Source organism: Tupaia chinensis, unplaced genomic scaffold, assembly GCF_000334495.1.
Source record: "Tupaia chinensis unplaced genomic scaffold, TupChi_1.0 Scaffold000529_1, whole genome shotgun sequence".
In the NCBI taxonomy this organism is placed as follows: domain Eukaryota; kingdom Metazoa; phylum Chordata; class Mammalia; order Scandentia; family Tupaiidae; genus Tupaia; species Tupaia belangeri.
In genome coordinates this window covers 1,269,907-1,283,950 of record NW_006160042.1, presented here as the reverse complement: position 1 = coordinate 1,283,950, position 14,044 = coordinate 1,269,907, and the positions used below count along the sequence as shown (strand labels likewise).

General features: G+C 38.6%; 1 protein-coding gene across 1 annotated transcript in view; it reads left to right on the top strand.

The window, feature by feature from the left end:
• The window catches only part of LOC102478052 (olfactory receptor 5V1-like), a gene marked incomplete at its 5' end in the record, with an annotated part of 16,094 nt that extends 4,080 nt beyond the window's left edge, over positions 1–12,014 (top strand). Inside the window, 2 exons of the mRNA XM_006157158.1 lie at positions 2,890–3,037; positions 11,055–12,014. Of these exons, the coding sequence (XP_006157220.1) occupies positions 2,890–3,037; positions 11,055–12,014 (1,108 nt within the window). The remainder of the gene's footprint in view (positions 1–2,889; positions 3,038–11,054) is intronic.
• Positions 12,015–14,044: the final 2,030 nt, after the last annotated feature.

Sequence of the window (14,044 nt, the reverse complement as noted above, 5' to 3'; positions counted from 1 at the left end):
TGGCCATCCCCCTGGGGGAGTAATTTTTCACTTTCTGTCTCTGTCTCTCTCTGTGTCTCTGGCAAGCACACATACCCTATAGCAAAAATCTCTCTCTAAAAAAGAAAAGGATCCAGGAGGTGGTATGGTGTTTTAGTTGGGGGAATCGCATATAGCTGACCATGGTTTGAGTCTCAGACCTGGCGGCTTGCTCTCACTTCCCCTCTTTCTCTCTCTGTCTGTCTCTCTCTGGTAAGTGCACGTGCCCTATTGCAAATTTTAAAAATAATGATGACAATAATAAATAATTTTTTAAAAAAAGAATAGATATCAAACCTTGATAAGTATATCTACATGTTTCAGCTAAGTAGAAAGGTAAAGATATTTCAGATCAATATGCCAAGTGGGTTACCAAGAAATACTTGAAATGAAGCAAAGAAGCAGAGTTGGAGCAGGTCCTTGCATATCTCTGTGTAAGCATGAGATGGGAGTGCTACCCAGTGGTCAGAACTGAAGCTCTGAATTCAGACAACTAGGATAATCTCTCGAAGACTCAATTTTCTCATCTGTAAAATGGAGTTAATAACAGTAGTTACATATTTATGTTGTTTGGACAGTTAATAGGGTCATCCATAAAGATTGCCGGGCACATAGCGTGTCTCAGCAAGTATTAAATGGAAGGTCTAACAATGGTGTTAGCAATATGCACAAGTTGCTTGGAAAACACAGTGCCCTCCTTTGAGGGGGTGTCATCTGGCTAATCACAGATTTTTCCAGTAAGGTGCCCAAAGCTGAGAAGGTGAGAAAACAAGGTCATATAATCATCACCACAAACTGTTGAGATGGAAGGGACCTCACTGAGCAACCTGAGAAATAAAGAAATGAATTATTCTGTTCTGGAGTGAATGTTCCAGAAATAATGAAATGGGAGCCCAATAGAAACAAATCTATAGCATTACTCTTTTCATATTGTTAATGGGATATGTGACTTGAGTCAAATGTGAGAGGGGCAAAATTTGGAACAATTTAGAAGGGAAGACACAATTCTGGGCACCCGGCCCCCTATGCCTTTACGCCCCTGCCTTCTCTCTGAAATGTCCATCCCAGCATCTCTGTTTAAATCCTTTAGAGTTCACTACAATAATGTCTATAGAAAAATTTCGATATGCCTGTTCCCATAGTGTCCAACATTTCATTTTTCATCAGCCATTTATTGAGAGCATACTACACAAGGCCCCAGGCTAGTTTTTAATGCAGAATTAAAAGGCCAGGCTGACCTCAGAGAGTTCGCATTTGACATGGAATGAGGAGCTCCCAGCAAGTAATGAGTGTTCTAGTCTAGAGTGTTCAAGCAGAACCATCAGACCAATGACAAGTAAAAAAGCCAGTAATAATGTTAGCGGTAAACAAAATGTTACAAAGCTTTCTGTCTCACATCATAATTTATTTTCCCATTCGATTTTATTTCATTTATTTATTTATTTATTTATTTATTTATTTGGAGAGGTTTTTGCTATACGGCACGTACACTCGCTAGAAAGAGAGAGACAGAAAGACAAAAAGCGAGAAATCCCCAGGGGGATGACCACACTGCCATCCCTTCTCCATTTTCCTCTTGGGATCTTGGGCGGGCACACACATGCCTGGCATGAGTTTAAGCCACCGGGTTCCGGAATCAAACCTAGGTCGACTACATGGGAGTCCAGCGACATAGCCATTATGCTTACTTTTGATCCCTCTTCCCATTAGATTTTAAGCTCATTGAAGAGAGGGATCATATCTTACTCCCCTTTGGGTATCTAATAATTGTTAGCACAGAGTTGCATTAGACCCTATAAGGAACAGAATTGGTTTGAATAGAAAACTAGCAACTGCCAAGAAAAAATTGTTTGAAATGCTGAAAGAAAATGAGAATTTCATAGCTTGGTGGATTTTATAGCTGCAAGGTTCTTATATTTCCTAAGAGATAGTCATTTGTCTTCCCTTTCCCTTTACACTAAGAGAAGTACGGATAAGGTATAAAGGGATGAAAGAAATGTTAAATGCTAGAATTAATTTCTGAGATAGGATGGAGAATTTTTCCTGGTGAATTTGTTAAGAAAAGACTTTTAACCAACTAGTTAGGGGTAAGTGTAGCTCGATAGGAATAGCTCAGACTTAACCACTAATGCACAGTCCCCTGGACCAGCAGGGCTGGTGTCACCTGGAAGTTCATTGAAAATGCATGTGATTTACATGCACATGAAAGCTTAAAGCACTAGCCTGGGTGAGGACTTCTGGATATTCCATCTGGTCCTAGTCACTCATAGTACAGGCGAGTGTACTAACAGAAATCTAGGCCCAGAGAAAGGAAATTGTATTTTTCATAGCAGTACATCAGTTTTGCCACAATCATTTTGAAATATCCACAGATCATTTGGACATTCTTTTAGATAAATTATCTTGCAAACTGGTATGTCCGTGGGTATGTGTGTGTGTGTGTGTGTGTGTGTGTGTGTGTGTTTTAGGTTGATCAGCAATTTACTGGGCACCATGAACATCAGATCAAAATTTTTAATATTGCTTTGTGTTCTTGAAATAAAATTTGAGTAGATGTTTCCCTGATGTGCTGTAGGGTTTTTACAATCATACCAGTTACTCTAGTTTAGTTTATGCCCATTTTGTTTCCTTTGAGGAAATAAATCCCTTAAGGTTAGTTAACAATGCATTTCATTTATTGCCAAACAAACAAACAAAAATCCTCTTTTAAGACCTCTAGGCATATTTATTTTCCACAGTTTATATTTAGACACAACCTTACACAGTTTAGTCCTTTCCCTCAATGCAGCCGATTCCCGGCTACCTTCTCTGAGATGGCTAATGAGGCTAGATGTAGAAGTCAACAGGCTCCTTAAAATTAATCTTCTAAAGCTTAACAGCAACTGCTAAGATTGGCCCACCAGATCCTCGCAACCTAGATTCCTATCTTCAGGATCAGGGGATCCAGGAATCTCCAGGAGCAGCTGTAGGTGAAGAAGATCGCAGAACTCAGATTCTGGCAGTCCTTCCTCAGCTGGTGGTGACAGAGCTCTCAGAGACATTCACTGGTGTTGCAGAGACCTCAGGATCTTCTCTCTTGTCACAATTAAAACAACACAAGCAGGAACAGTGCATGGCATCATGGTTATGTTGCTGGACTCCCACATGGTTCAAGTCCCAGACTAGCAGTTTAAAACACATGCCTGGGCATGTGTACATGTGTGCCCAAAATCCCAAGAGGAGAATAAAGGAGAAAAGATTGCAGCATGGCCATCCCCCTGGACAAGGGTGTGGGGGGGGCAATTTCTCACTTTCTGTCTCTGTCTTTCCAGTGAATGCATGATTTCTATAGCAAAAATCCCTCAAAAATGAAAGAAAGAAAGAAAATCATGCCATGCACATGTTCATGTGTGACCAAAATCCCAAGGTGATTGGAGGAGAAGGGATTGTGGCATGGCCATCACTCACTCTGAGGAGTGATTTCTCATGTTTCCTTGCCCCCACCCCTACATCTTTCTCTGGTGAACACATGTGCCTTAAAACAAAACTGAAAAAGACAAAAAGTCAATGTCCCACTCTATACTGTTTTAAAGACATCCACTTTAAATGTGAGGTGATAAAAGAGTTACAAGTAAAATGATAGAGAAAGATATATTATGCAAGGGCTAGCCAAAATAAATATGAGGTAACTACATTAATTTCAGACAAAATAGACCTGAGAAAAAGGAAAATCCTCAAGGATAAAAAGGAATATTACCGAATGACAAAAATTTTTTAGTTTGTTTTCTGCTGCTATAACAGTATCTGAGAATGGGTAATTTATAATGAACAGAAATGTATTAATGCTCGCAGTCTAGAGGCTGAGAAGTTCAAGCTCAAGGGGCAAGAATCTGGCAAGAGCCTTTTGCTATATCACCCCATGACCGAAAGCAGAAGGATCAGAGAGCTAGAGGGGGCTGAACATACCCTCTTATAGCAGCACCAATCCTAACCATAAGAGTGGAACCCATATGACCTAATCAACCCTAACAGATCCCATTTCTTAATACCACCACATAGCAATTAAAGTTCAGCATGTGCTTTGAAAGGAATAAACATTCAAACAATACAGAAATCAAATCTCTAAGAATGCATAATGATCCTTAATGCTTATGCACCTGAGAAAGAACTTCAAATCATAAGAGTTCAAAACAGAGATATCCAAAAGGAAAAATAAACTAATGCAAAATTGTAAGTTAACAACTCCAATATTCCTTTCTTATTAGTATAAATACCATACAAAGCATTTTACTATAACAGAATATCAATAATGGAAAGCTATCTGAAAAAATCACTAAATATTTGGACATTAATAGCATGTTTTAAAATAATTCATGGGACAAAGAAAAAATATTTTTAAAAATTTAAAATTATTTCAAACCAAAAGAAAAATCAAAACATTACATAGCATAATATGTGGAATACAGCTGAACTTCGATTTAGACAAAATTTTATAATATATAATGTTTATATTAGAAAATCTTATACTAAAAATAAGTAACCTAAATTTTCATCATCAAGCAAAAAGGGACAGTATATTAAACCCAAAGTAAACCAAAGTAACAAACTAACAAAGATTAGAAAAGAAATCAATGAAATCAAAAACAATACACAAGACTCGGTCAGGGAAGCCAAGGAAGGAGACTGCTCCAGGCTTCTTCTTGCCTCCCAACTCGTCCCAGGTTCATCCATCCACCGCCATTTCCCCAAGAGCTTGTGATGCCGCAGACGAGGAAGAAGAAGCACTTGCTGAGGGAAGCCATCTCAGGAGACTGCTCCAATCTTTTTTCTGCCTGCCAACTTGTCCCAGGAATATTCTGTGGCTTCTTAGTTTACTGAAACGTGGGGCACAACGTGCTGTGCAGTTCCTTTCCCCTCTTCCATCTGACAATCTCCAGGTTAGCCCCAGGTGCACCTGGTCTCAAGAGTCTGGAAAAGGAAGCAACACCTAAAGGTGGCTATACACACACTGTGAGTGGAAGACAAGGCCCTCTACCAAGAACACATCTGAAAAGTAGAGCTCTTCTTTCCACCGACACATAGACTTGACAACAGAAAACGGGCAGCAGTATATAATTCACCGGATGACTAGAAGCCAGTGCACAGGCACAGAAAGTCAGGAAAAACAAAGAAACTCCTCTTCCTCAATGGAACAGAGCCACTCTTCTTCAACTATGGATGGCACAAATGAATTTGAAGGAATGTCAGAAATAGAGCTCAGAATGTTCAGGGTGACAGAGATGAGGAAGTCTTTCCAGGACTTGAAGGAGGAGATAAACATCATAAAAAGAATCAATCAGAACTCCTAAAGATGAAGATACTAATACAGGAAATCAAGACTTCCCTCGAAAGTATTAATAATAGACTGAATCATACAGGAGAGAGAATCTCTGAGCTAGAACACAAAAACTTTGACTTAGACAAACCCCCCAAAATAATGTAAAAATAATTTTAAAAAATGAGGACAACATATGAGAAACACTAGATACTATGAAATGCCCAAATATTCAAATAGGTATTCCAGAAGGTAAAGAATCAGATAAGGGCATCGAAGGTCTATTCCATGAAATACCTACAGAAAACTTCCCAAACATAGAGAAGTGATCAAACATACAAACCTAAGAAATAAAAAGGACCCCAAATAGAATCAACACAAGAAGATCCTCTCCATGGCATATCATAGCCAGAATGGCCAAAATCACAGATAAAGAAAGGATACTAAAAATGGCAAGGGAGAAACATCGAGTTAATTACAAAGGTTATCCTATCAGGCTAACATTCGACCTTTCGGCAGAAACAATGTAAGCAAGGAAAGAATGGGAAGAAAAATTTAAAGTGTTAAAAGAAAAACAATTTCTACTAAGATTATGATACCCAGAAAGACTATCTTTCAAATGGGAAGAAAAGATAAAAAATATTCTCAGATAAACAAAACCTGAAAGAATTTACCAACACCAGACCAGCCCTTCAAGAAGTTCTGAAGGGAGTGCTATACTAGGAAAACTAAAGAGAAACAGATAGATACAAGGGAATTAAAAACAACCAAGAAAATGGCTAATATAATGGTAAGGACAAGTCCAGAAGTATTGATAGTAACTTTGAATGTTAATAGATTAAATTCTCCAGTCAAGAGACACGAACTGGCTGAATGGATTAAAAAACAGAAACCTTTTTATCTGTTACCCACAGGAAATACACCTCAGGGATAAAGACATACATAGACTAAAGCCCACAGGAAATACACCTCATGGATAAAGACATACATAGACTAAAAGTGAAGGGCTGGAAAAAGTTAGTCCATGCAAATGGAAACCAAAAAAGGACTGGAGTTGCAATACTGATTTCAGACAAAATAAACTTTTAGATAAAAAGTGTTAAAAGAGACCAGGAACAGCATTATATAGTAGTAAAAGGATTAATTCATCAAGACAATATAATGCTTATAAATATCTATGCACCCAACACAGGAGCACCCACATATGTGAAGGAAAGATTGCTAGGTCTAAAAGGAGAGATAGACGACAACACGCTAATTGTTGGGGAAATTATATGAAAAACATTGTCAAATATGAAATAGTGCTTAGCTCTCAATTTAGAAATTTGTGTCAAAACTATATGAGATTCTTAAATATCTGTTATGTAATCATATATTATTCATCATACTTGTAATGCTAAAAAATTTTCAAAGTTGCTTGTCACAGAAATGATCAAATTCATCAATTTTGGGTTACGATAAAATCAGATCTTGAATGATGGCCATATTAAGTCTCACTGTCCAGGGGTTACAATAAAATCACATCTTGAATGATGGCCATATGAAGTCTCACGGTCCATAGTTTATTGCTCTATTCTGATGCTACTGTCCATAGTTTATTGCTCTATTATGATGCTCTTTCTAAAACATTTTATAATAGGCTACAATTCAAAATTGCCTCTTTTAAGGTAATTAATATAAAAGACTCTAATAAGCACCCTTGAATATAAGTTTTTGATAACTTCGAGATCATATTTCTGAACTTTCATTCTTTAAATGGAGGGACCAGCAGTTAGCGTAATGGCTATGTTGCTGGACTCCCACGTAGTCAATCACAGTTCGCATCCTGGACTCGGTGGCTTAAACTCAGGCCGGGCGTGTGTGCGTGTATGCCCAAGATCCCGAGAGGAGAATGGAAGAGAAGAGATCGCGGTGTGGCCATCCCCTCTGGGAGGTGATTTCTTGCTTTCTGTCTCTCTGTCTCTGTCTGTCTTCCTGGTGAGCACACGTGCCCTATAGCAAAAACCTCTCCAAAAAAAAAAGGGGGGGAAAGATCGAAGCACAGTAATATTACAATATTACAAATTCAACAGAACAGAGACTAATTATGTGAGATTGGACTGGTGAAATAGAATTGTATGAGTTTTGACTAAAACAATACTGATTTGTTTCTATGCTTTGTTTTCCAGGTTTAAGGATTTAGGTTTTTTTCTTTTGCACTATTGATAGCCTCAGCAATAGGTTAAAATATATATTTTTTAATGGAATTGAAACATAAACTTTTCTCCCTTCCTGTGCCTTCTGGAATTGGAAAGTATTTGCAAGTATTATTATTTTGTGGCAGTATGTTAGTTTGCACAAGTGCAATAATACCTGTTGCCTTGCATCAGAAAGTGGAAATACTGGCTATTGCCAAGGCTTTGTCTGGAATATCATATCTGAAGATATGACCAGAAAACTAAAGTACTAAGGTTGATCTCAAGAAAGCCAACAGAAGCTCTCGGAAAGATTGTCTAGTGCCATAAACAGTTCTTGGTTTGGTCTGTTAGGAAGAACGTCACTTCCTAACAGACCTAAAAAACTTCCAACTACAGGTACTTGAAGGCACAGTCAGATGGTAAATTCCTGACTTGACTCAGTAGCTTTGGGAGGCTTTTTAAAGAGTCGAATCTGAAGTCCCCTAAAAAAGGTTGCAGCAAAGCCAATTAAATCAATTAGTATTCTTATGGGGCTTTGTGCAAATAACAGACCAAATTGAGACTAAACTTATTATTTTTTGCAGATAAGTTAGTAAATGCTTCTCTTTGGTAAAAGGGGGAAGAGAGAGAGAAAAAAAAATGTTTCAGAAAAAAATTACAGTTCACTTGTTAGATTTTTAGCTCTGTCCATATTTGTTTTTGTCCATATTAGTTTTTTTGAGATTTTACTGTCTACCTACCTACTGTTTGAACAGAATCCTAACCTTTCTTCTGGCTTTAAGTCTTAAGCAAATTTTTTTAGACATTCTTTGATTTTGATTCATTAAAGATAAAACAGCTTGTCTTGAAAAAAATATAATAATAGCAAACTAAATAGTGCAGAAGGGTGGAGAATTGGGGGAAGAAAATCAAGAGAAAAAAAGGCAAAACACTTAACAGATACAAAATTTATATATTGTCTGCTGATGATAATGTGTATGGTAAGGTCTTTGGACTGATATGCAGTGTATTCAAGGTAGCAAAATTCATTTTGTATGCCATAAAGATATACAGTGAATAAATGTAGAAAAATAATAAAATAAAATTTAAAAAAGAAAACAATATACAAAATCACTAAAAATAAGCCGATTCTTTGACATTATCAATATAACTGATAAACATCTACTCAGACTTAAAAAAAAGACACGAATTATAATGTCAGAAATAAAAGACATCAATAATGACCACACATTAAATTAGTAACTATGGAATATACTACAGACTACTCAATGGTTAAAAATTCAAAACACAGGGATCAGCAGATGGCGTAGTGATCATGTCACTGAACTCCCACATAGTTGACCACAGTTCAAGTGCCAGACCCAGCAACTTGGAACTCACACTAGGCATGTGTGCATGCGTGCCCAGGGTCCCAGGTGGAGAATGAAAAAGGGAGGATTGTGGCATGACCATCCCCCCTGGGGGGTGATTTCTCACTTTGTGTCTCTCTCGGTCTCTCTGGTGAGTGCATATACCCTACGGCAAAAATCTCTCTTAAAAATAAATCAAAACATAAATGAGATACATCTTTTTTGAAAGACTCCAAAAATTACCAAAACTCACTCAAGAAGAATTAGATAACATGAATAGTTCTCTGTATGTTTTAAAAATTGAATTTGTAGTTTAATATCTTTCAGAAAAGAAAAATCTAGGCCTATATGTTTTCCTCATTGAATCTGACCAGGAATTTTAGAAAGAATTAATACCAATTCTATACATTCTCTCTTATCATATATAAGAGGAGAGAAAGTTACTTAAACATTTTATATGGTGAACATTACCCTGAAAACAAAACTAGGCAGTCATTACAAGAACACTATGGACCAATATCATCCCTTAAGAATATAGATGCAATAGTCCTCAACAAAATATTAACAAATTTAATTCAGAAATATATATAAATGAAAATACAGCATACTCACTTGAGATCAATCCCAGGAATGCAAGGCTAGTTCAATATTCAACCAGTCAATCAACAAAACTTATCACCTTAACAAACTAAATAGTAAAATACATATATTGATAGGTTGTCAGAAAAATCAAGATGCATTTTTTTGTAGAAAAAAAATATGTCATGACTTTTCCAACAACACAATGTATCAATATATGCAAGAAAATCATTTGAGAAAATTTAATATCTATTCACAATTTTGTAAATAAATAAAGTGGGGGTAGAAGGGAACTCTTTAACTTGATAAAAAGCATTAAGCACATATAATTTCCCTGTCTCTCCCTGGTCAGTGCAGGTGCCCTCTGAAAAAATATTTTTAAGTCATTAAATTTATTTTGTATTATAGAATAAAATCCAATATTGGGATGAGTGCTCCTGATTTTTAATTTTTGCCAGGTGCATGTGCTCACTAGAGAGAGACAGGGAGAAAGAACGTAATAAAGCATCCTCCAGAGGAAATGGACATGTTGCAGTCCTGTCTTCTCCATCTCTCCCTCGATTTGAGATTTTGAGCATATACACACACATGCTCAGCTTGTTTTTTCAAGTCACTGAGTGTGGGACTCAAATAGCTCAAAGGTCCATTTGGAATTCAGTAATCTTAACCACCACACCAATGCTATTTTAAGCCTATATAGAAGATTAATATTCTTTATACAGAGTCTAGCAAGTGGCATAGTGATTAAGATGCAGGACTCCCACATGGTGTACTACAGTTTGAGTCCCAGACCTGGCAGTTTGCTTTCTCGCTTTCTCTCTTTCTTTGCGTCTCTCTCTGGTGAGTACACATGCCCTGTAGCAAATTTGCCCTGTAGCAAATTACACCAACTGTTGGTCCCACCCTGTAGCAAATTAAAATCATAATTATTATTATAAATAATATTAAACTAATAATTTTAAAGAATTATTTAATTGTACATTTAATTATACATTGAAACACAGTATTTTTCCATAGATGTTTCTTTTATATCTTTCCATATTTTCTTCTTTTTTCCTTTTTCCTTTTTTTTGCAAGAGAAGCAGGTGACAGGGCAATTTGCAGCAGGGTTACACCTTGTCACAGTCCAACTGTCCAGCCTCCCAGTTGGCAAGGACCACAGACATGTGCTACCATGCCTAGTTTATTAAGGTTAGCCTGGGAATCGAACCTGAGCCTCCTATGCAGCCTCATCCTCCTTGTGCCACTGAGCTGGGTCTCTTAACATAGTTTCTTAATTGTTCATTATGAAAATGTATTACTTATAAAAATAAGATATTTACCAAAAAAAGGACCAAATGAAGTACAATGGTAAAGGGCCGATATTTCAGAGCAGTGAGGAATGAGTTTACGGTAACACAGGGATTGATAGTTTGTTGAGAGTTTTGACCAAGTCTTGATTTATTCTTCCCAACGAGGAGCCATACGAAACTTTGAGAGAAGCTGTGGTCTTCCCTAGGACACTCCTGCACACCTCTCCACAATCTAGGCTATTCTATATGCAGCATTACCTGGCATGGCCCTATAAGTTCACAGACCCATTTGAGGTGCTCTCAGCACAGTCACATGATGGTTTCTCTTTTTCTCATTGTTTTGTAGCCGTGGCCAGTTGAAATGAACAATCAAACCTATGTCACTGAATTCATCCTCCTGGGATTTTCCAACCATTCCAACCTACAGGCCTTGTTCTTTTTGATCTTCCTGGTCATTTACCTGACAACTCTGCTGGGAAACATGCTCATAATCACAGCCACCAGGGTCAGTCCTGCTCTTCACACGCCAATGTATTACTTCCTCAGCAACTTGAGCTTCTTGGACATCTGCTACACATCTACCACCGTTCCCGTCATGCTGGTGAACTTCTTCCGGGAGAAGAAGACCATCTCCTACGAGGGCTGCCTTTCCCAGGTCTTTTTCTTTGTGACATGCGCTGGCACTGAATGTGTCTTATTGGCTGCTATGGCTTATGATCGCTATGTAGCCATCTGTCGCCCTCTTCAATATCCGGTTCTCATGAGCGTGACAGTGTGTGCGTACTTGGTGGCTGGGTCCTGGCTGTGTGGGCTGGTGAATTCTATGACACACACAGGGCTGACAGCCACACTCAGTCTGTGTGGGCCCAACCAGATCAGCCACTTTCTCTGTGAAGTCCCCTTACTCCTGAAGCTCTCCTGCTCAGACACCTCTGTCAACGAGTCTGTGCTCTACGTGGCCAGCGCCACCATTGGTCTGAGCCCCTGCCTGATTACAGTGGTGTCCTACATTCTCATCATCTCTGCCATCCTGAAGATTCCCTCTGCTCAGGGCCGGAGCAAGGCCTTCTCTACCTGTGCATCTCACCTCACTGTGGTGATTATCTTTTATGGAATGGCCAACTTCAATTATGACAGACCCAGAGAAGGCTATTCCTTGGACATGGACATCCTGGTCTCTGTGCTCTTCTGTATTGTGACCCCCATGTTGAACCCCATCATCTACAGCCTGAGAAATAAGGAGGTCAAAGGTGCCCTCAGGAAGCTGGCTGGCAGGTGTGTGTTTCCTGGCAATAACAGTGTCTAGAGAAATGCCTTCAAACGGGGGCATGCAATCACCTGAAAAATTTCTAAGGGGTTTGCAACAATAGATAGTTTTATAAAGTCTATATCCAGATTCTCATTTCCTATACACCAGCACCTAAAATGGGTCTTCCTCTCTTTTTTCACAGGTACCTTTTTGCTACTTTATAAAGTCAAGGTGTGTCAGATATTTTGTATTGGTCTCCAGCTCCATCTCTATCCATCTATTTTCTCCCCACATCACATGTTCAAAGGCCTAGAAATCTTATTTCCCAGATTCCCTTGCCAACAAGATTTCATTTTAGACTATTCCAGTAAGAGTCCAATGAGACATTAGAAAAAGACGGAATAAAGAAGAAATTGTCTTTGGCTGGTCCTGTAGCTCAGCAGTTAAGGGAGCTGGTCCCCATATGGTTTGAATCCTGGCCCCAGTTGGCTTGTAAATCATGCTAAGGAGCAGCAGGTGGTATGATGGTTAAGACACTGGATTCCTACATGGCCAACCACAGATTCAAGTCCTGGACCTGGAGGCTTGAAAATCACAACAAATAAATAAATAAATACATGCTTAAAAAATAAAAAGGAAAGAAAAACATCCTGACCACATGTGTGCCCATGCCCCTAATCCTGATGGTAAGAAAAAATGGAGAAAAAGAGATTGCAGCATGATCACACCCCATTGGGAGATGCTTACTCTCTTGCTCTCTGTCTCTCTCATGCTCTGGCAATTTGAAAAAAAAAAAAATCAGGTGGGACTGGATGTATGACCTGATGGAATTTGACTATATTGATGACATCAGAGCCAATGAAAAATGTGATAATTAATAGTGTGCAATAACAAAACAGATCATTACAATAGCCCAGAGAGTTGTTTAATCAACTATTATAGGGTGTTTCTGGAGCCATGTTCAGATTCATTATATCCTCATTGTATAGTATTAGTGAGGTGGGAGTACTGGTTATCAGACCCAACATCTGTGCTGGTTCTTATCCAATGCTCATGAAGAATTAGAGATGTGAGCACAGAGAGGAGATAGCAAAGTGGAGTTTATAAAAAGATGGAAGAACATAAGTTCCCAAACAGGGAAGGGTCCCGCATAGGTTGCTGAAGAGGAAGTGGCAACAAGGAGTTTTCATCTAGGGGTCTGAGCAATGGACTGGCCTTCTGATAAGAAAGTGGGCTTTAGAAAATAGTTATATAGTAGTCTGAGTAATTTATTAGCCCATTCTTTGTGAGTTCAGCAGACTTTAGCATTCTGTAGTTCTTATTAGAATATAGTTACTTGGGACCAGCAGTTAGTGTAATGGTTGTATCACTGAATTCCCATGTAGTCAACCACGGTTCGAGTCCCAGATCTGGTGGCTTAAACTCACACTGGGCGTGTGTGTGTGCATGCCCAAGATCCCGAGAGGAGAATGAAAGAGAAGGGATTGCAGGAGGAGCCATCCCCCCTGGGGGGTTATTTCTCACTTTCTGTCTCTCTGGCAACAGAAACTGTGGCCCTTAGCTATGGTGTTTGTTTGTTTATTTGTTGTTTGTTTGTTTTGAGTCCCAATGCAGCTAGCTTTTGGCTGGAAAACTTAACCATTATAACTCTATCTTGGGCCTGTACCCTGTCTGTGTGCTCATTATCTCTATCTCCTACCTTATTAGCAAGGAGTTACAAATTCTTTAGAGACATGTAAAAGAGGTGTCTTTTATACATTAACCAGACCATAGAGGAAAAACACAGAGACTTCATTAAGAAGAAAAACACAGTGGCTTCCTTTCAGGGCCCCCACCTTATCTACCTTTAAGTGGATGGAGTCTAACACCTATCTCATTAGCATGCTAGATGACACTCCCATCATGACAGTTTAGAGTAACCATGGCAATGACTAGACCTATCCTAAAAAGCCAGAAAATAAAGAGGGACAGTGATTCCAGAAAAGCTACTACCTTTTTCTCAGAAAAGTTATGAATAAACCACTCCCTAATTAGGCAGGCATCAAGCCAAGCCACATAACCCGACACCCAATGAAGTCTGTGACTGA